The sequence below is a fragment of the Cibotium barometz genome, chromosome 13, assembly GCF_041138505.1.
Source record: "Cibotium barometz isolate CiBa-2024 chromosome 13, ASM4113850v1, whole genome shotgun sequence".
In the NCBI taxonomy this organism is placed as follows: Eukaryota; Viridiplantae; Streptophyta; class Polypodiopsida; order Cyatheales; family Cibotiaceae; genus Cibotium; species Cibotium barometz.
The window spans coordinates 6,628,353-6,648,287 of NC_141058.1; the positions used below are offsets into that span (position 1 = coordinate 6,628,353).

The 19,935-nt window shown below is 44.8% G+C and overlaps 1 protein-coding gene across 1 annotated transcript in view; it reads right to left on the reverse strand.

Annotated features, from left to right (window-relative positions):
• Positions 1–19,935, reverse strand: part of LOC147632317 (proteasome activator subunit 4-like) — a 121,232-nt gene that overhangs the window by 30,616 nt on the left and 70,681 nt on the right. The window contains exons 11-13 of the mRNA XM_086807148.1: positions 17,482–17,736; positions 17,276–17,403; positions 16,923–17,049 (exon numbers count right to left, since the gene is read on the reverse strand). Coding sequence (XP_086663274.1) covers positions 16,923–17,049; positions 17,276–17,403; positions 17,482–17,736 — 510 coding nt within the window. The remainder of the gene's footprint in view (positions 1–16,922; positions 17,050–17,275; positions 17,404–17,481; positions 17,737–19,935) is intronic.

The following is a 19,935-nucleotide window of genomic DNA, read 5'->3' on the forward strand; positions in this document are numbered from 1 at the left end:
TTGTTTCTATTTTATTTTCCGTTCCATGATGAGATATGCCATGGACATTTTTGTATCACTTTGGTCTCATAGGCCCATTGGGTCTTTAGTAGACACTTAATATATCTTTCTTTCTCTTCATTTGAGTAGGCTCTACTGCTACAAACTAGCCTCTACCATGTTGGCAACTCTTCTCTATTCTTGGTGGTTCTTCACTCCAAGGTTATGGCTCTCTACCACTACTACATGCTGCCCTAATGTTGGCTGCTATGTTTGTCTCTCTTTGCAAGGTGCCCATCAAGTATACCAGCTGTTGGGGACTGTTTTGAAGGCATCTTGAAGGCAAGGGCATTTGATCATTATATTACGATTTTCAGCCATTGGGCATTTGTCTTTTTAATTGGTTATATATGGACAGCCATTGGGACTTGCTACAACAATTGGGCATGTATTTGAGCCACTAGGAACTTATTGTTGCCATGAGGGGTATTGTAATTTGTATCTCAACCATATGGGTTCATGGACAGCTTTATGGGCTTATGATTCATCCATATGGGTATATGGACAGGTTTATGGGCTTATGATTTAGCCTTATGGGTTTATGGACAGCTATGTGGGCCATTGGATAAGCTATGTTGGCTGGTATCCACACGGAATCACATATTCTTGACATTTTCATGGGGCTTTTTGATGACAGCCCATGTATATGAATTATTCATGGTTGTATGTTGATAAATCTCGGGCGTGTGCTCCCCCAAAGCTTGTACATGATATTATTCTCCTTGGATAATAAAATACTCCAAGAGAGGGTTGGGGGGCATCAGGGGGGGTGGGGTCGGCCCATTCCGGCCTCTATGTGGTGTCAAATGTGCACATCTCTCTTTTACAGTTTTGTGGAATTAAGTGACATGTTTGAGGCTGTGGCCAATTTAAGTGATTAATTGCATTATGGTCAAGTGTACCTTCTGCCCCACTCGGAGTTACAACTGGACTCCTCTGTATTATTGGTCGGTTCTGACTCTCACCAGAATGTCTAAAAAGGAAGGCTCAAAGTCAATCATCCCTTTGGGTAGCAGGTCTAACCTGCCATGCCAGCAGTCACACAAGGCAGCTACTCGTTCGGATGTCACAAGAGGCTTGTGTTATCTCTCTGTTTCAGCGTTGACCTCTGCCTTGAGAAAAGGAGGTAAGAACCATCTTATTAAAATTCACTCATCTCCTAGTATGTCTCCTGAGTTTGGCTTTACGTGTCTATGTGGCAATCACCTCCATACAACAAGATCTCCAAATCTTCCATGCAGTCAGGTTCAATAATCTCCCAGTATGCAGAGAATGATCAGTCAAGAATTCTTGCTAGATAAAGATCCCCTTCCTATCAAAGTGGTCAGACAGCAAGGCAAGCATTGGTATTTGAACCCCCACCATGTAGCCCACACATGGTTTGCAGTTTCTTCATGGAGACACTGGATGTCTGATGGCTGCCCCATTGAAAGATATTCAACCATAGCATAAATTTACACTAGGATCCAAGGATGTAAGACTACTAGTCAAATGCATGTGTGAATAGATTTCCCCCTTGCTTGGTCTGAAATCTCCCTTTTTGTTAAAAAAAATCATACTTAATAGAAGTCTCTTTTCTGGGAAAAAAAATGCATGTGAACAGAGATATAATGAACAGCGGAAGACTTTCAACACACAAGCATTCACAAGTATCCTACTCTAATCCTTGCATTTACAATGATTTTCTATACAACTAATATAACCTATTTCCAAAAGATGGCCCAAAGATTTGATCTCAACAGATCTCAGCCCAGGTGCTATAGACTCCTTTCCTTCAGTAAAACGCTAGCTGCAAAACTCATTTACAGCGACCATCAATCTTGTATCCACCAGTGCCTTTTCGGCTCATATCAGCATTGTTCTGCGGTTCGTGCTTGACAATATGCCCGAAGACAAGCCTCAAACTCACGCCTTCTAAGGGCAGCACTCTGAAGCCGTGTTAGATCCTGAATCATACAAGAAAAAGAAGAAAGAAAGTGAATTTGGGCTGTGCTCATCCATGTGACAGCCTGAACAGCTTCTAATTTATGACAATCTGCATGGTGACGACTGTCCTGACAGTGCCGATAGCTACTTTTGTGACTCTCCCCACACCCCCATCCCCACCCCTCCGGACTGTAGGTATGGCGGCACCTGCTCTCATAATGCCTCTCGGAACTGTGGTCATGATGATGGTGACAATAATGTGTGGCTAAGCCTTGATGATGCATTATCCACCCTTTCTTCTTGTAGGAACGCGCCTACACATGGTCACAGGTCGCCATCTGCTCCTCTTGCGAACAGGCCAAATCTAACACAGAACAGTTCAAAGCCACCACTCGTCCTCAGAAATTATGATGAAGACCAAAAACTGGTACTCCAAAACAGACTCTTGCCAAACCCTACTATGCTCCCGACTTTTAATGGCCTCTTTCTAATTAGGCAGACAACATGTTCCAGATGCTGGAAAAGAAAAGTTTGCAGAATCTATGCCAAACTACCCACAATCTCAGTCTCCCCAAAGTAGATTTGTGCACTCCTGATTCCAAGGGCTCTACCCTGATAGGCAGTCAACACACACGGATGCCAATCTTTGTATTAAGGACGATTATTAACCCCCTTGCCCCGTGCCACCCCTCCTGCTCCACGCCACCCTTGCTTTACCCACCAGCACCCGCCTTTGCACCCCTGCCCCTTCCCCTGCCTTCGCCTCCTTCCCCCGAGCCCAATGATCCCCCTGCCTCTTCCTTCTTGCCTTCGCCACCTCCCCAAGTGTCCCACATCCCTTCAGCCGTCCCCTCCTGTTGTGCGCCCTGCCTTCTCTCAGGCAGCCACCCCTCCTCCCATTCCTCCATCATCCATCTCAGGGGCATCCCCCCACCTGCCTCCTCAGCAGAGAATCTCCCCCAACACTTCGCGATTCCCTAGCTGGACAGCAACACTCATCTCCAGCGGTTCGAGCTTTCAGGCCTTTCAGTATAGTGCTTCAAATGGGGCCAGATGGGGCACCTCACGTGCCCTTGTCCCTGCCGTCAAAGGTGAGGAGCCTCCTTTGCGAGCCATGGGAGGAGCAGTGTCAAGAGATCCTTTCCCCCGCTCGATGAGCACAATGCTAGCAGCCCCCCCACCAGCCCCCTACCCAACCGGCGCCTAATGTGCGCAAGTGGCAGGTCCCATGTCACCGGGGACCTACCACTATCACAAGCGTGATGCAACGCGCCCAGTACCCGAGACTCCCACCCCTGAGGCCTCTACCAGTCAAAGTATTCTACGGGCCCCTCTCATGGCAAGCCCTCGATGGACTCTGCAGCCACCACTGCAACGTCCCCCCCTCCATCCTTGTCACCCTCCTACTTCCGGCCCTCCCACCCCGGAGGACCAGATACCCGCACCCCGGAGGACCATGTACAGGTTACCCCCAAAGGAGCTTGTTTTGGAGGATCCACCAGGGGCGGAAGAGTCAAAACAGATTGTGTTTCATTCTATGAGAAAAAGAGGAAAGACACTGGTCAGAAAGTTTCTCTTGGAATTCGAAAATTATTCGCTATTGGACGTGAAATGAATGCCAGGGAAGTACTTCAAGGACTATCCAGATATACTTCGAGCTTATGAGGAAGTGGTTGGTCCAGATGTATTTGAAGTACAAATATGGACGTCTTGCGATCAAGACAGATTCAAGAGCGAGGGATTGTGCCTCTAGCTCTCTTCATTGTGTATATATATATAGATATATTGGACTGAAACTGACTGTTATTTTGCTTATAATGGTTACTTGGACATGCTCTAGATTGAGTGGGAACGATGCCAGAACGAGATTTGTATATGGGAGGCAACGATGCCAGATGACCAATTGGACGGCAACGATGCTAGATATCTTGGACTTCGCAGTTGGGCGGTCATTGCGACCAGATGGCACAAATGCATGTATTGGATTTTGCAATTGGGCGGTCATTGTAACCAGATGGCCTAGATGACTATATTGGACTTCGCAGTCGGGCGGTCATTGCGACCAGATGGCCCAGATGACTGTATTGGATTTCGCAATCAGGCGGTCAATGTGACCAGATGGTCCAAATGACTATTGATGAACTCTCGGGCGGTCCCAATGACCAGATGGCCTTGAGGAAAAGTTTGAGCGTTCCTATTGGCCAAATGGCTCAGCACGGTTTCGATGAAACTAGACAGGACAATCCATGAATAGGAGGATCATACTTGTGCATTGCATACTGATGTATGTCTGAATTTCTTTGACTTTGTGTGCTGTTTTTGATGTATGGACAATGCTTGGATTTATGGCATGTGATAGTCCACTGGGCTCAAGACTACCTGTCCAGTACTTGGAATACCCAATAGACGCGAATGATGCACACTTGTTTGTTGACTAGCTTGTGTCTAGTTTTTGCAAGAGGTAAGTATGCATTTATTTTATCTTACACATGTGACAAGCCATGAAGATGTATCATCAAGAACAAGGACATCGGTCAAAGAAAAGGCATTGAGATATTGCCAGATGAGCACATGACACCACAGATATGGGAAAGACCAGATGCACAAGCTCACCGGATGGGGCTAATACCTTCAAACATATGGAAGTACTTCATGTACTTGGAACACACGGATATACATGGAACATATGGATGTGCTTGGAACACTTGCAGTCCGCAGTTGAGGACAACTGCGATGTAAGAGGGAGGGAATGTAACTATTTGGCGCTCCTAGCTCTATTTCACATAATGAAATCCATGCCCGGACACCAGACAAGTGGAAGAAGACATGGGGACAGGGTCCATAAAGATTGATTAAGAAAACGCACCATTCTTGGTCAAAAAACAAGAAAAAGCAAAAAGTCAAACAGGGTTGACCATGAGCCAAGGGCACCATTCGAAAGAGGAGACTAAGCCAGGCCAAAAAGCTAAAAGCCGCTTTCTCAAAAAGCAGCTCTAAGGCCAAAAAGCAAGGCCCTGAAGTTGTAAAAGCACAAATCAAGAACTTTGGCTATTATTAATAATATTTAATAAAAAGACAAAAGCATTACTTTTTGGCAAAAAGCAAGGCTTCCCCAAGTATAAAAGAAGCACGAGCCTCTCTTGAGCATCAAGTTGAAAAAGAACCTCTTCATCGCATTGCCATTTTCGTTCAAGCATGGAGATTATCTTCTTCATCATCATCTATGAACCAAATCATGGAGTTTTCATCGCTACCCGTTGATTTCAGAGCGCCTCCAGCAATGCAATGCCACATCACCATTTTCTATGCGATTGTACGGATCCGTACAGATGTACGGACAAAATTTCAAAAACCCTAAAAATTCCAAAAACCCTAAACTGCTCAAAAAACCCTAAAAATTGCTTTTTGGATGTTTTTATCGCCCGAAAACCAGTAAAACAAGTTTTATATCAGTTTTCTTGCTAGAAAGAGCTTTTCTAGGGTTTTCATCATCGACAAGGCTATAGGAGTTGTGGAGATTATTCATGGGATGGGCGAGTGGATTTAGATCTTGGAAGCTTGAACTTGAGCATAGACATGAAGAACTTAGACATAGAGCTTGGGCATGAAGCTTGAACATGAACGTGAACATGGAACACGCAGCTTAAACATGGAGCTTGGATTTTGGACTGGGATTTGGATTCATTGGACTTGGGATCCATTGGATTTGGATATTGGATCTGGTACTAGCCCAGTGAGAGATACTTGTGGGTCATCCTCGTGGTGTGCTCGACATCAAAGATCTTGTACGTCGACATCGACATCGACTTAGATATCCTATATCGGCATATTTGTTTGTTTTGTATTCATTGATTGTATTGATCCTGGCTAGCGTGCCCGTGGATTGTTCCTGAATAAATTCTTGAAAGCAGCAAGCGGCAAGCGGCAAGCCTCTTGGACACACGCACGCATGTGCACGAGATTAGGGACCATCTTTCCATGTCCAGGTCATTTCATGGCTCCTATGGTTGCCATGATGCACAGATCGACCGCTTCAAAGTTGGTGCCACTCTGTGGTGAGAGGACTTTGGTTCGGATGGACCGGATTTACAGTAGCTGGTCATTCGCATACTTAGCCAGGCTATTTGCTCCTCTTTCTTGGAGCAACTTTGGAGCACCTACAGCCACATTGCCTCTAGGAAGAGGAACCGACTAGGGGTAGAGTGTGCCAATGACCTTGTCTTCATCAACGCGAACTTGCGAGTGCTTTGCAAGAGCATGACCAAGAAGGCCGATCCCTTCACCGAGTGGGAGATGAGACAACAAGAAGAGCAACAAGAGGATGAGGTGCAGTAGCAGCATGCCAGTGAGGATGAGCTTGATGTTCCTTTCGCACAAGCTACCCATGACCATGAGGCGAGCACTTCACGTGGATGATCATTCAAGGATCCTGATTCATGGGCCTTACTACTTAGCTCTAGGCTTTAGCACTTTTGAGTCTTTCCATGCTTTAGCCTTTTTTGTCCTTCCATGTATTGTGCCTCCGTAAGGCTAGTCCTGACTCTCGAGTCATTTTGTATCTACTTAATACAATCAACGCCTTCACTCTTTGATCGACGGATTTTGTTAATATGACTCAAAAGCTTACCATTTTAGTGGAAATTTGTGCTCATTTTAATGTACTTCCAAAGTAGAATAAGTGTAGAGTAGAAAGACTTTAAAAAAAAGAATTTTTTAAGTGTGGTTCCCTCCCCTGTCCCCGTTCCCTACTTATGCACGTCTCCCATCCCTTGTGACTATCTTGTATGATGATGATAGTCCCACTTTGTATCATATGGCCCAGATTTGGCATTCCCAGCTCATAGCTCTAGTCTTTGTGTCCCCTTCTGACTATGTTGTATGATGATGATAGTTTGTATCATATGGCTCAGATTTGGTATTCCCGGCTCCTAGCTCTAGTCTTTGTTTTCTTTTGTACCATGATGAGATTACATGGACACTATTGTATCACTTTTCATCTCATAGACCCACCAGGTCTTTTGAAGACGTTTAATATAACTTTCTTTCTTTCTAAGGGTGCCCCTCCATGCCTCATGGGTCACCCGGTAAATTCCTCCTTTTTCCGCCACCTCTCCTTTGACTCCACCTCTCTTAAGGAGGTGGTTTCCCCTCTTCGGGTGTGGTCCTTCACCAAGCCCATCCTACACACACAGATGTTCGAGCTACGGTGTTGTCATTCCCATTGTGTGCAACTCTTGAGACAGTGTGTCACCATTTAGCCACCCAATTGGTCCACCCGTGCTTTCTCATCATGTATGTACATTGGACTGGTGTCCATGGCAGTTGTATATGCCGGGGATTGATGCCACTCATGTGATACTATGGACTTGGCTTTCCGTTGGAACTTGTGCCTCTGTGTACATGCCCGGAAATGCCTGGTGGATTGGTGTTCCATTGGGTCTGGTGCTTCGTGTACTTCCTTGGATCACGTCTATTTTGGTATAGTCTCATGAACGGGGATTGTCCATACCAATGCTGCATTGCATAGCATCTTTATGTACTTGCTTGCAATTGAAATTGCATGTTGTTTTCATGCTTGCTTGACCAATGTGTAGTTCCGGGTAAGGGGACGCCCGCCCGCGAACCATGCGTGTGAAACTCTCTGCTGACATGGTTATGTGGCATGTGACAAGTGGTCATAAACCTAGCCTTAGGAGTTAATACTAATTTATAAGTGAGTGTGTACACACTTCATTAAGTTTTGGGCGACCAAAACTCACTTATAAATTATGACCAGCCCGGTGTTCACACACACTGATGTCTCGAGGTGGACAAAACCCAATGTCCACCGCCCAGACCTTATCCCCTTTGTACAAAGTGAGTAACCAGCCATGTGTCCACTCTAGCTTGCTCCACAAAGCACCTGCCTGCCACCTACACTGGACAACTCACCACCTCACTCCTCCTCCTCTCTCTAGAGATTGGCACCTCCTTCATGAGGGCTGTTGGGCTGCATTTTTTGCACTTTTCTCCTTCCCAACTCCATATCCAAGCTTGCTAAGGTGTTTCTCAAGCTTCCAAGAGTGTTTCTTGGGTGAGAGGGGATGGATTGAAGCCCCACTGATTGTGTAGGTAGTTGGCAAAAAAGAATTGCAATACTTAAGCTTCTCCACAGAATGGGTATCATACCCTTGGTGACGGTCTTCGTTAATTGGATGGTGGTGGTGCTGTTAGCATAATCACTAAGGATTGTTGGTGATTATGTTGAACACTCTGTTACTTGTCATGTCCAAAGAAGGAAAGATAGTCTATGCTAATCTTGGATGGTGGTACTGGTGTTAGCATAATCACCAAGGATTGTCGTGTATAAAGGAACAATGATCTCCGTTAATCTTGGATGGTGATGCTGGTGGTGTCAGCGTAATCATGAAGGATTCTTTTGACGCCATGACCCTTGTACATATGGAGGATGGGAGAGTGTGAGATATTAGCATTTGGAAGTGCAGAGGTTATGGAAGCTTACTAATCAGAGCTGCTTGGCCACTACTTCTGCTCCTGTCTTTGGCTCCATTTCTGCAGGTGTGTCTGTCATAGTAGAATCCTTGAGTGGAGATAGGTTCTTGAATGTCAGCTGAGCTGGGCTTTGAGGGGGAGTCATCTACTGTGTTTGTTCTTGTGTGGCCTCATTGACAGTGGCATCTTGCTATTCTAGTACTTCCTGGTATGATTTGATCTCTTGTGCGAGCTCAGTCTCAATCCATTGTGTTTCCTTAGCCACATCTGGAATGACGCCCCTCATCTTTCTTTTCGTCTTCTTTTTTCTTCCTTTCTTGATCTCCTTCATTATAGCTTTTGTTTCCATGAGGATTTCAGCCCTCCTTTCTCGAGTTGAACCATAGGGGAAGCTTTCCCAAGGTTCTCTTCACCCTCTTGAAGACTTTTGTCGCGAAGAAATGCGACAAATCGAAGATCTCATCACTCCAAGGACTTCAATTGCAAAGACTTCCGCTGTCATCGACTCTACTTGCAATTGGTAAGCTTTTATGCTTAAATATGGAAGCAAGTAGCAGGAGGGAGGAACCGGATTACAAGATCACATACCCTGTGTAGTGTTCTCTTGTCCTACGTGCTCTCTTGCAGATTGTTACTACCATGTTTTGGTGGAACAATAGAGAGCAGATGGTAGGGAACATGGGCACTTGAGGGAGTAGTGTGGATTGCAAGTCTACATCGACAACCACTTGTTTGCAATACTGTATTCATATGCATTGGTATGGAAATCTCGTCAGAAATGCCCATGACACTATGTACTTGATTCTCCCAAGATCAATATACTTTATTTGAGGGAGGGGTCGGTTTGTTCTGGCTCATTGTGTGTCTCTTGTCAATTCCACAAATTACTTCTTGTATTTGAGCAAGTGTCCATCAAATCTTAGTGTATTTAAGTGTATTGATTAGCATTGTGTTCAACCAAGTTACAGAGTGGGATGCTACCTGGACAGACCGGACTTGCACAACGAGGTGATTGGTTTATCTCCTCTTTTGCGTGACCTCAAGATCACAGACACCATTGACCTCCGTGCCTCATGGGTCACCCGGTAAATTCCTCCTTTTTCCACCACCTCCCCCCTTTGACTCCACCTCTTAAGGAGGTGGTTGCTCCTCTTCGGGCATGTGTGGTCCTTCACCACGCCCATCCTCCACACACACATGTTTGACCTACAGTGTTCTCATTCCCATTGTGTGTAGCTCTTGAGACGGAGTGGGATGCTACCTGGGCAGGACCGGACCTGCACAATGAGGCGATTGGTTTATCTCGTCTTTTGCGTGACCTCAAGATCACAGACACCATTGACCAACTTTGGTCCAAGGAAGGCATCAAGATGGAGACTCCTAGGATATTCCAAGAGGCCCACATCTTCGTCTTTCATTATCAGCTTTGCAGCTGAGAGAGAGAGAGACTTTTTGGCAGGTCAGATCCGCGTTCATTTGAAGCGCCTACACCTGCAGATGGACAGTCAGCCACCTCAACAAAATTAGGAGCGCACAATGTTTTGGATTCAAGTGCAGCAATGCTTACTGCTAGCTAATATTTGGTGCACAGCTTAGGGATTTTGACATGATAGAGACCCAAGAGGGTCGCTAGCCACCTAATGCACAAACAAGTCCTAGTGCCACATGTACTTCCAGTACAATATTTCAACCACAAGGTCTCCCTTGTCCAAACCTCATCTAAGACTAAAACGGAGATTGTGTTTTCTCACATAACTAGTAGAATCTGAAATCTACTCTAGGGCAAGCATAAAACTTCTCATCAATTTCTAAGTATGTCCCATGTCCTTGAACACCCTAAAGACAACATACAACTTCCAGCTACTTTCACTCCACAAAATTTGAATGAACTTAAAGTTACCAAAGGTCCACGCATCCTGTTATAAGAGAGATCGTGCAGAACACTGGTTATAACATTTTCCACCCCTAACATGTCCATGGGTTACACCCCATTGAACAAGTAGGAAATCCATATGACTCCAAATTCCTGGGGTCAACATAACCCTGTGGAAATTCCGTCCACCTTGGAGTATCAAAAGGTCCAACCATCAACTGGTCTAGGCATTCAATCTTAAGACCAAGACAAAATTCTCATCTCTCATATACAATTCCGAGGTTGCCTCATGCATCAATATCATTTGGCCATCAGGAGAGAGTGTGTGATGAATCATAAAACTTGTCACCCTACGAGTGACATGCCAATGCTCAAACAACCAAGAAGGTCCCTTATCTTCTTGTAACTCACAGACTAGCGATTCTCCTCACAGTTACAAGCGGTTAACTATGCCAAAGCATAGAGTGTCCCAGCCAAGAAACCCGCGAAGCCTCAGGAGATCCTACATGGGAACACACTATGGCGTCGCATACCACCAGAGCACACCCACATAAAACGTCTGTTAAGCATGTTCATAAACTTTCCCTCCTACAACCCAACCTTGAAGCAACCGAATTCCTCTCTGAACACCAAGGTCAAACCATAGGTCAATTGGAACGTTAATCTAATCCATGCAAAGTCAAAGATGAAAGATACCACCATGTTCACACCCTCCCTAGCTTCTGTAGTTAGATCTACTAGCTGTCTATAAGCCATCTGGAAACCTCAGCCTCGGCATCTTGGATTATGACCATCACCACAGGGGTTCATAATAAAACTTGGTATGCTCTCTTCACCAAGAAGGCTCAAACAACCAAGGTCCCTTATCTTGTTGTCACTCACACAGACTAGCATTGCTCCTCATAGTTACGAGAGGTTAACTATGCCAAAGCATAGAGTGTCCTAGACAAGAAACCCAAGAGGCCTCATGAGATCCTATATGGAAATACACTCTAGGGAAACATAGCCACCTCAAACATCTTCCTTGAAATCAAGGTTCATACTTGTCTAACAAAACCACATAGCTAGATATCCAGGAATCAGCTCAATTGAAGTTGATAGAGAGAAAATAGCAGTCATCACCAGAGCACACCCCACACAAAACCCTGTTAAACATGATCATAGGTGGAATGGCCAACTTTCCCCCCTACAACTCAGCCTTGAAGCAACCGAATTCCTCTGTGAACACCAAGGTCAAACCATACATCCATTGGAGAGTCGATCTAATCCATGCAAAGTCAAAGATGAAAGCTACAACCATGTTCACACCCCAATCCTTCTTTTCGGCTTCCGTAGTCTATAAGCCATCCGGAAGCCTCGTTGTCCCAGAGTGGGACAGCCATGACTCAGATCAGAAACAGTGGTGGGAAAACACCTCAAGCTGCGGAAAAGAGAGCCCTCCAAGATCAAAAGAATCTCTGAGAGACTGGTAAAGTGATCTACAAAAGAAGGAAAAACGGTCAACATGAACAACAGAAAAAAGCAATACTGTACATGGAAGATAGTCCAAAGAGACTGGTAAAGTGATCTATAGAAGAAGAAAAAAGGATCGACATGAACAACAGAAAGCAACCGGTTCTGGATATGGTAGACAGTCCAGAGTGCCCAAAATCTCGTCCAATCCAAAAAAACTGCATAAGCTAGCAATGGTGGAGAGAGTCGACCAAAAAGCTAAAACTACCTCCCAAGAAATCTTCCTGAAAATCATACTTGTAGGTGCCCTGACAATCTGTCCAAGAGGGGGCTTGAGAGTGGGAGCAGTACCACAAAAGATGGGGCACTGTCTCATGTGGGTGAGAGCATCACCTATGTGAGGCTAAAGCAATGTGTCTACGTGCCAAAAGAATCCCCACCGAAAAAACACCCATGATGCATCTCCATAGAAACAATCGTTGCTTCAATGGTGGCCTAGGCATCTTGTATTATGACCATAACCACAAGACTACCTAACTCGGTACCCTGTCCTGGGTTATGCCGATTTTTGACAAGACTACCTGCCACCTACCACTTGCCACCTAGTGGCTATTTGGATATAATGAAGGACTTGGTATGCTCTCTTCACCATTTTGAAAAGAACTATCCGGTCATGCAGAAGAGTAAGAGCATGCAACAAATTAGATTCATCACACTACCGCAAAGGTGTTGAAAAATTAAAGTTTATTAATTAGGGGTTTTGCAAAAAGTACAAAAAAATACTTCAAAAGAAGTAACACAACTTAGGGTCTGTGAAGTCAAGAGTATTGAGCCATTCATGGACCTTCCAATGTGTGTGCGAATTCAGACTTAAATCCCACTTAGCAAAAGCCTTCTCACACCACTTACAGCCCCAAATTCATCGGTTGGTGAAGGCATGGAGCACTCATCAAACCTTGGACCCGACACTCCTCCCTTATGGGATCCTAGATAACGTGCTCCTCTATCTTCCAGCCTTAATGTTAGTGGCGACATGTAAAATCCTAGTCATCCCAATGGCTTCACTTACTCAAAGTCATCATCATTGTCCGACTCCAGGTTAGATTACTTCACGGAATTACAATTACTGCACCCTGACTCCATATATATCCGATGCACACTAAATGTGCGTGCTAACTTGGAGAAAAGCAATGATAGAAAGGTGATAGGTCACAGGCTGGAAAGAAGTGAAAGGTTAAAGAAAGGACCACCAAGCCTCGTTGTAGATCCCTGCCACAACATAGTTGGTGTGATGATAAGTGCAAGACCACATGCCTACACAACTTACACGATAAAGCAACGGGACAAATTACTCCACACCAAGCGCAAATGCCTAACCCAGCATAAGAAGGCAGTGTTTTTGGTCACGTGCAAGGATGACTTCTACCGATCCTTTTAGAGTGACAATAGCAGTGATGCTTGGTGGAAACTCCTTGAGCATAGGCCACCCACCCGCATCACAGACCTTGCCATTTGCACGCCTACGCCCAAAAACTGCACCACATTCCCAATCTCATCCCCATAGGTATGTCACATCAGTTGAGCACATCGCTCACACCTGTAGACCTTTGCCAAGGTTGTCCACCCTCATGGTCTAGTAACACCATTGTGCCAATACATAAGGCCAGGGACACATAAGATCCGAACAACTATCGCACCAACATGACAAACCACACATTGGCCAAACTTTATGGTTCAGTATTGGAGTCCGCGGTCAGCACTTTTGCAAAGAGCATGAACATAGAGTTAGTATCCAGAGGACGTATCTACCCTGGATCACAATTTTACATTGAGAGCCATCATTGAGGCGGCCCAGTCGAGGAGGTGGAAGGTCTATTGCTGCTTTGTGGACTTCTGCAAGGCCTTAAATATTGTACCCCAAACGCGTCTTCTTAGATGCATTCAAGAGTTGGCCCTTCCACTGGATGATGAGTCATGGCATCATATGAGTCGGTGACAGGGAGAGTCTGGGCACCAAGAGGCATCTCAGATGTGATCTCTAGCACCGTAGGAGTGAAGCAAGGATGCCCTCCCTCTCCGACATTCTTTGGCCTCTACATAGATAAGGTCTTTGACTTCATTGACAGACTTGGTGGACCGGGCTCCAGTGATACCCTCACAGTTAACCTTGGGAAGACCAAGGTTATGATGATCAACACCTCACACTCGGTGGCTTCTAGATTGATCTTCACATATGCAGGGGATCAGCAGGTAGATATTGTCTCATCTTATGTATACTTGGGAGTTACCTTTTGTGAACCCACTTTACTATGCGCCCACCCAACAGCCTAGGCTCGGCTGACAAGAGGGTATGCGCCTTTGGGCTGGTTGGAGTGATAGTGCTTCCAAGCTCACTTTAGAAATTGCAAGTCATGATGTTTTCATGAATGATTCGGAGTAATCCCTCACTGCCCCCCTCCTGTTCTTGGACAATTTGGAGTAGCCCCCTTGGTAGTTAATGCCCTCTTCCAGACAGTGACCTTCGTATACTGTATCCACACCTTGGACAAAGTCAGGCTCCCGGAGGCACTGGAATTATCTAGCCAACTAGCTGAGACAAGACAAGTTAGGGTTTGGTATGCCAGGATTAGGCACTAGTTCCTCTCACATGGGCTTCATATGGATCGGCTGCCCCCATTTCCCTATAGTCACTATGCACCGCTATTCCCTCTCACCTAACTGATGTATCCAGGCTGACCTCTTTTGACTTGAGACCCACGTTCTTTTGACTTGAGACCCATGTCACTGCCTGGATCCACTGCAGTTTCCTACAAAGATGCAATTTCACCAGGACTACTTTATGAGGCTCACGAAGGACAGCTTCATTTAGAAGCCTGGCTATCTTCACACAGCCATGAGGATTGTGATCAGCCAGATCAGTCGCTCATCATATCGCCTGAGGGTGGAGACTCAGTGAGCAGAGGGCATTGCCAGAGAGAACATGATCTACTGATTCTGTTTATTTAGAGGTCGAGAAGAAGAAGCACCACCGTTTCATATGCCCAGTGTATTATGAGAAACGAGGGAGGTTGCATTGCCACTTCAGGGAAGGATTTGCCTGACTGTCTCGTGTCATTCATTTCCCAGACTAGTGATGCCTGGGGCTCTGCTTGATGAAGCTGCATCGCAACAGAGATCAGATATGCACAGAGGCAGAGATGCAGACCCCAAGTACCCCACAGCCCCCATCACAAGTTTCTTTCATCCGACCCAGGATGGAGGCCTCTGCCGATGACCACGAGAGCTTTGACCCAGATGTGCCTACTCGACTAACCAGGCAGCGCACTGTGACAGTCCATGTGCCACAGGTGCCTCCAGGGTGTCTGCCTAGACAGAGTGATCCAAGTGCAGCGAGCTAGATGCCCAGGACCCTCTGGTTCGAGGAGATGCTCCACCCAACAACTTCAGATCTGAGAGATCCTTTAGAGACATAGGAGTGCCCCTCCGCTGGCAATGGATGTGAGAGCCTCTGTATCATAGGTGTCAAGGACCCACTTTGATCCCTTCACATTGTAGCATTGTACCACTAGCACTTACATGCCTGTCTTTTCATATAGCTCTAGTTGGGTTTTCCATGATTTAGTAACACTTCTCGTCTCATAGACCATTTGGTCTTTTGTATAAGTTAATATAACTTTCTTTATTTCTCTCATGTTTCTATGTTCTTAGTATTCCATGATGAGTTTCCATGTACAGTTTTGTATCACCCCAGTGAGATAGCTATGTTTATGTTTTCTTTCTGTTTTATTTTCCATTCCATGATGAGATATGCCATGGACATTATTGTATCACTTTGGTCTCATAGGCCCATTGGGTCTTTAGTAGACGATTAATATATCTTTCTTTCTTTCTTTCTTCAGTATCCAACAGGCTTCAAGGCAGCTAAGGACTACTCTAAGACATGTCTCAAGATCTAGGTGACATACTAGTGATGTAAGGACAGGAAGGATTAGTCTAACATTATCAACTACCAGTACGTCATTTCCTATCCAAGCTAGTCATGTATCCTTCAGACCACTAAGAGAGAGTACGTGACTTCAAATCAACTAAAGCACAGTGCAAGGCTTTTCTCAAGGTCTAAGTGAGATACTGTATTCATGAGGGTCAGAAACGCTTACTCTAGCACAATCAACTTCCAATATGACTTTTCCAATCCAATCCCTCTCAAAAGGAACTAATCTGCAATGAGGCCATTGAGGGCACAGGCACCCCACCAGCAGGGACCATCCGCTCTATATGGACAGACCTCATCTACACCCTTCGGGAGCGCCTGATGGGTGACTCAGAACCATGCAGCGTTCCTCTGTACTTGGATCCCCTGAACTTTCCTCACCCAAGGAGACAGCGGCGTCACTTGACATTACACGCCCCAATGTCCAACACCCCCCCCCCCCTTCCCTTCTTCCCCCCTTCTGCCCTTTGGAGAGATGTAATCCGCTCATAAGCGGATGTTCCCTTTTTACTAATGGAAGAATACTTTTGAGAAGTGGGGGGGGGGAGCCCCACTTTTGTGGAATCTCAATATTTTATATTTGACCTCTTGTACCTTTCAAATTTCTGGAAAATAATGATTTTCACTGGAAAAACCAACACATTTTTAAGAGCATCACAATGGGTGCATTGCGAACAAATGCTCCTATCTTAATCAAACAGTTAGAGACACCTCAAACAAGGTGGATGAGACTTGCAAATCATTAAGCTATGGAGGGTTTGCTCCTCCTTATGTGGTCCCTTTCTCCACTTCACACTATGGCATGCTTACGAGGCGAAGCGAGCAGTGATCCCCTTTTTAGGGTTTTATTCTTGACAAGGAACAGTGGGCATGTAGTGAGATGGAAGGCATCCATCTGTATAAGATACTCAGAAAATCATATTAGTAAGACTGAATGCAAAAAATATCATCCTAGTTGTGGCTCCAAGGGTGAGATTTGGCTGTTCACAGGGTCTGAAACACAGAGCTGCCTTTTTTTACGGTTCAAGTTCAAAGGAAAGTGACTTGTAGCCACCACGACTACCTAGAAACTCTGCTCCTGCATAAATGCCTGTAGTGGCATGTATAAAGTCGTAAAGTTTGTAAAAGTATGAATTTTAATCTTCATACCTGCTCGAAGAGAGGTTTCGTCAGTCTTGAAAACAAGAGCTCAAGTGTAGAAAAATAGAAAGACCCTCCCTGCACGAGGAACGACTTTGAAAGAACATTAGGCCCATTATTTTCAACCGCCTCGACCCTATATAAAAGACAAAAAACAGCATGAGAGGGATTAGGCAAAGATTCAAGCTCAAAATCTATTCATGATAAAGTGTACAGCTTGCAGTTTATGATATTTTGAAGCATTTCAAACATAAATTGCAGAGATTGTGTGTTTTGTAGGTCACAGAAAGAAGCACGATGGGGGAGGTTCAATAGATATTAGAACTTATGGCCCAAGGGTAAAGGAGTAAGGCATCACATACAAATGGTTACTTGGTTCAAGATGTAGAAGCAACGTGAAAAGGCGGGACAAAAAATCATCCAGCCACTGTGACCAGTCAACTGACAGCAGAGAACTTGAACTCTCATCTCCATTTCCAACCATCCCAAGCTGCAAACACAAGAATATTAAAAAATGAATACATTAAACTCGCTACAAATGCAGCTATTAAACCAAGACAAGACTCACACTTGAGAAGATGGAGCAAAAGAGTTGCAACGTCGCAATGGTCTTTGGAGGATCGTTGGCGTCAAGGCCTGACAATGTATGGAACAATGCTAACTCCAAAGTATCCTTGCAGCTGGCAAGAAGCTCATTAGTTGTGGGCCATTCAATGCTCAAACCAAAAACTGAAGATGACTCCTTCACAGACGCTTGTAATAACGTGCGAGCTGAAAGAGCCACAGTTTTTATCACAGCTTCAAGCTGATGGGTAGCTGTTATCTGCAATACAAAAGCACTAAAGGTGTGAAGCAAGCACATGCACATATTGAGCGTTTTGAAAGGCAGCCCCGAAACCAAGCATGCCATTAAGCTGCAACTAAGGAGGGTACATACGCACACACGCAAATGCCCATGTGCACACATGCTGGCTAGTAAGGACCTCAAATAAGGGCATCAGACTTCTTTTCTGGTCTGAAAAGTTAGTTACATCTTACAATACCTGTCATATGGCTACACACTATGATAAAGAACCTCTTGATGCTTTCTTGGTGGTACCATGACTAAATGGCATCTGACAATGACTGTCATATGGCTTTCAGAGAACAGGCACCTTCAAGACCTGGAACCCTTCATGGAGATAATATGGTGAATCACGACATTATATGAGTAAGTTACAGGGAGAAGTGAGAGCACCAAGAGGCATGTCTGCTGAAATCACTAGCATCATTGGGGTGAAATAGGGAGAGTCACTTTCTTGTGTGGCACATGGTTATCAAAATGCTGGGCTTTATCATATAAGCTCTTTTACAGCACAATTGCCACCACATGAGTCTCATCTTCATCAATTATTTGCTTCTCCTAAAGCACTTGTTTCTAATGAAGATAGTGATCTATGGCATTTCCGCTTTGGCCATGTTTCTCTTGCTACTTTGCAACATCTTGTCTCACATGACATGGTTACAGGTCTACCGAAGCTTCACAAACCTCGCCATCACATTTGTTCTTCTTGTGCTCAAGGAAAGCAACATCGCGCTTCTTTTCCAGAGGAGGCTACTCATAGGACCACACGCATACTTGAGCTTATTCATGCTGATCTTGCAGGACCTATGGAAGTACAATCGCTTGGTGGATCCAAGTATTATATGCTTCTTGTGGATGACTTCTCTCGCAAATCATGGGTTTATTTCTTACCTAAGAAGTCTGATGCTTGGCTTGCCCAAATGGAGAATCAAGCAAGTCAAAAGGTATCTTTTCTCAAGACTGACAATGGAGGTGAGTTTCCAGCATTTGAGGATTTTCTAGCTTCAAAAGGCATACATCGACAAAACACCATACCCTACACTCCTCAGCAGAATGGTGTGGTTGAAAGAAAGAATAGAACGGTGAAGGAAATGGCCCGCTCCCTCTTACATCATGCGAAGCTACCTTCCTCCTTTTGGGATGAGGCTATAGCTACTTCAGTTTATCTTCTCAATCGCTCTCTTACGAAAGCAATGGACGGCATGACTCCAGAGAAGGCTTTCACAGGCCACAAGCCTATTGTTTCTACATTTTCATGTCTTTGGTTGTGTTGCTCATGTGCATGTGCCTTCTTTTAAGAGGAGGACTCTTGATGCTAAGTCCAAACCTATGATATTCATAGGATATGCTTCTCGCTCCAAAGGGTTCTGTTCTTGGGATTCTTCTCGTGAGGATATTGTTCTTTCACGTGATGCCATCTTTGATGAGCATGTTTTTGGTCTTGATGAGTTACCACCTTCTACATCTCTCTCAAATTCATTTCCATCTCTTGAGCTTGAGCCTCTCTCATTCCCTACAGTCTCATCCTCATCTACACCATCAGTTCCTACTTCATCCCCTCCATCCATTTCGATTGCGACACCTACTACTTCATTGGATTCTACACGGACTTCTGGTCCTCCAAAATGGGTTCGCTCTCTACTTCAGGATTCAGGTATATCACTTTCAGATGCTCAACAATCTACTACACATGTCTTACGTACACGCTCTTCAGTAAATATTGCCTTGATGTCTCATATTGGTGATGTGTTTGAGCCTGAAACGGTTAAGGAAGCTCTTTCCTTACCACATTGGTGTGAAGCAATGCAAGCAGAGATTTCTTCTATTGAATCTAATAACACATGGCAGTTAGTTCCACAACCTTCACATAAAAAGGTCATTGGTGTTAAGTGGATTTTCAAAGTCAAGTTTCATTCTGATGGTACTCTTGATAAGTACAAGACACGACTTGTTGCTAAAGGTTATGCTCAAAAAGAAGGTGAAGACTTTGATGAAACTTTTACTCCTACTGCCAGATATTCTACTATTCGTGTTGTTTTTGCTCTTGCTGCACACTATGCCTGGCCTATATATCAAATGGATGTTAAATCTGCCTTCTTGAATGGAGATTTAGAGGAGGAAGTTTGTGTGGCAAAACCTGAAGGTTTTATTGCACAGGGTCATGAACATGATGTGTAT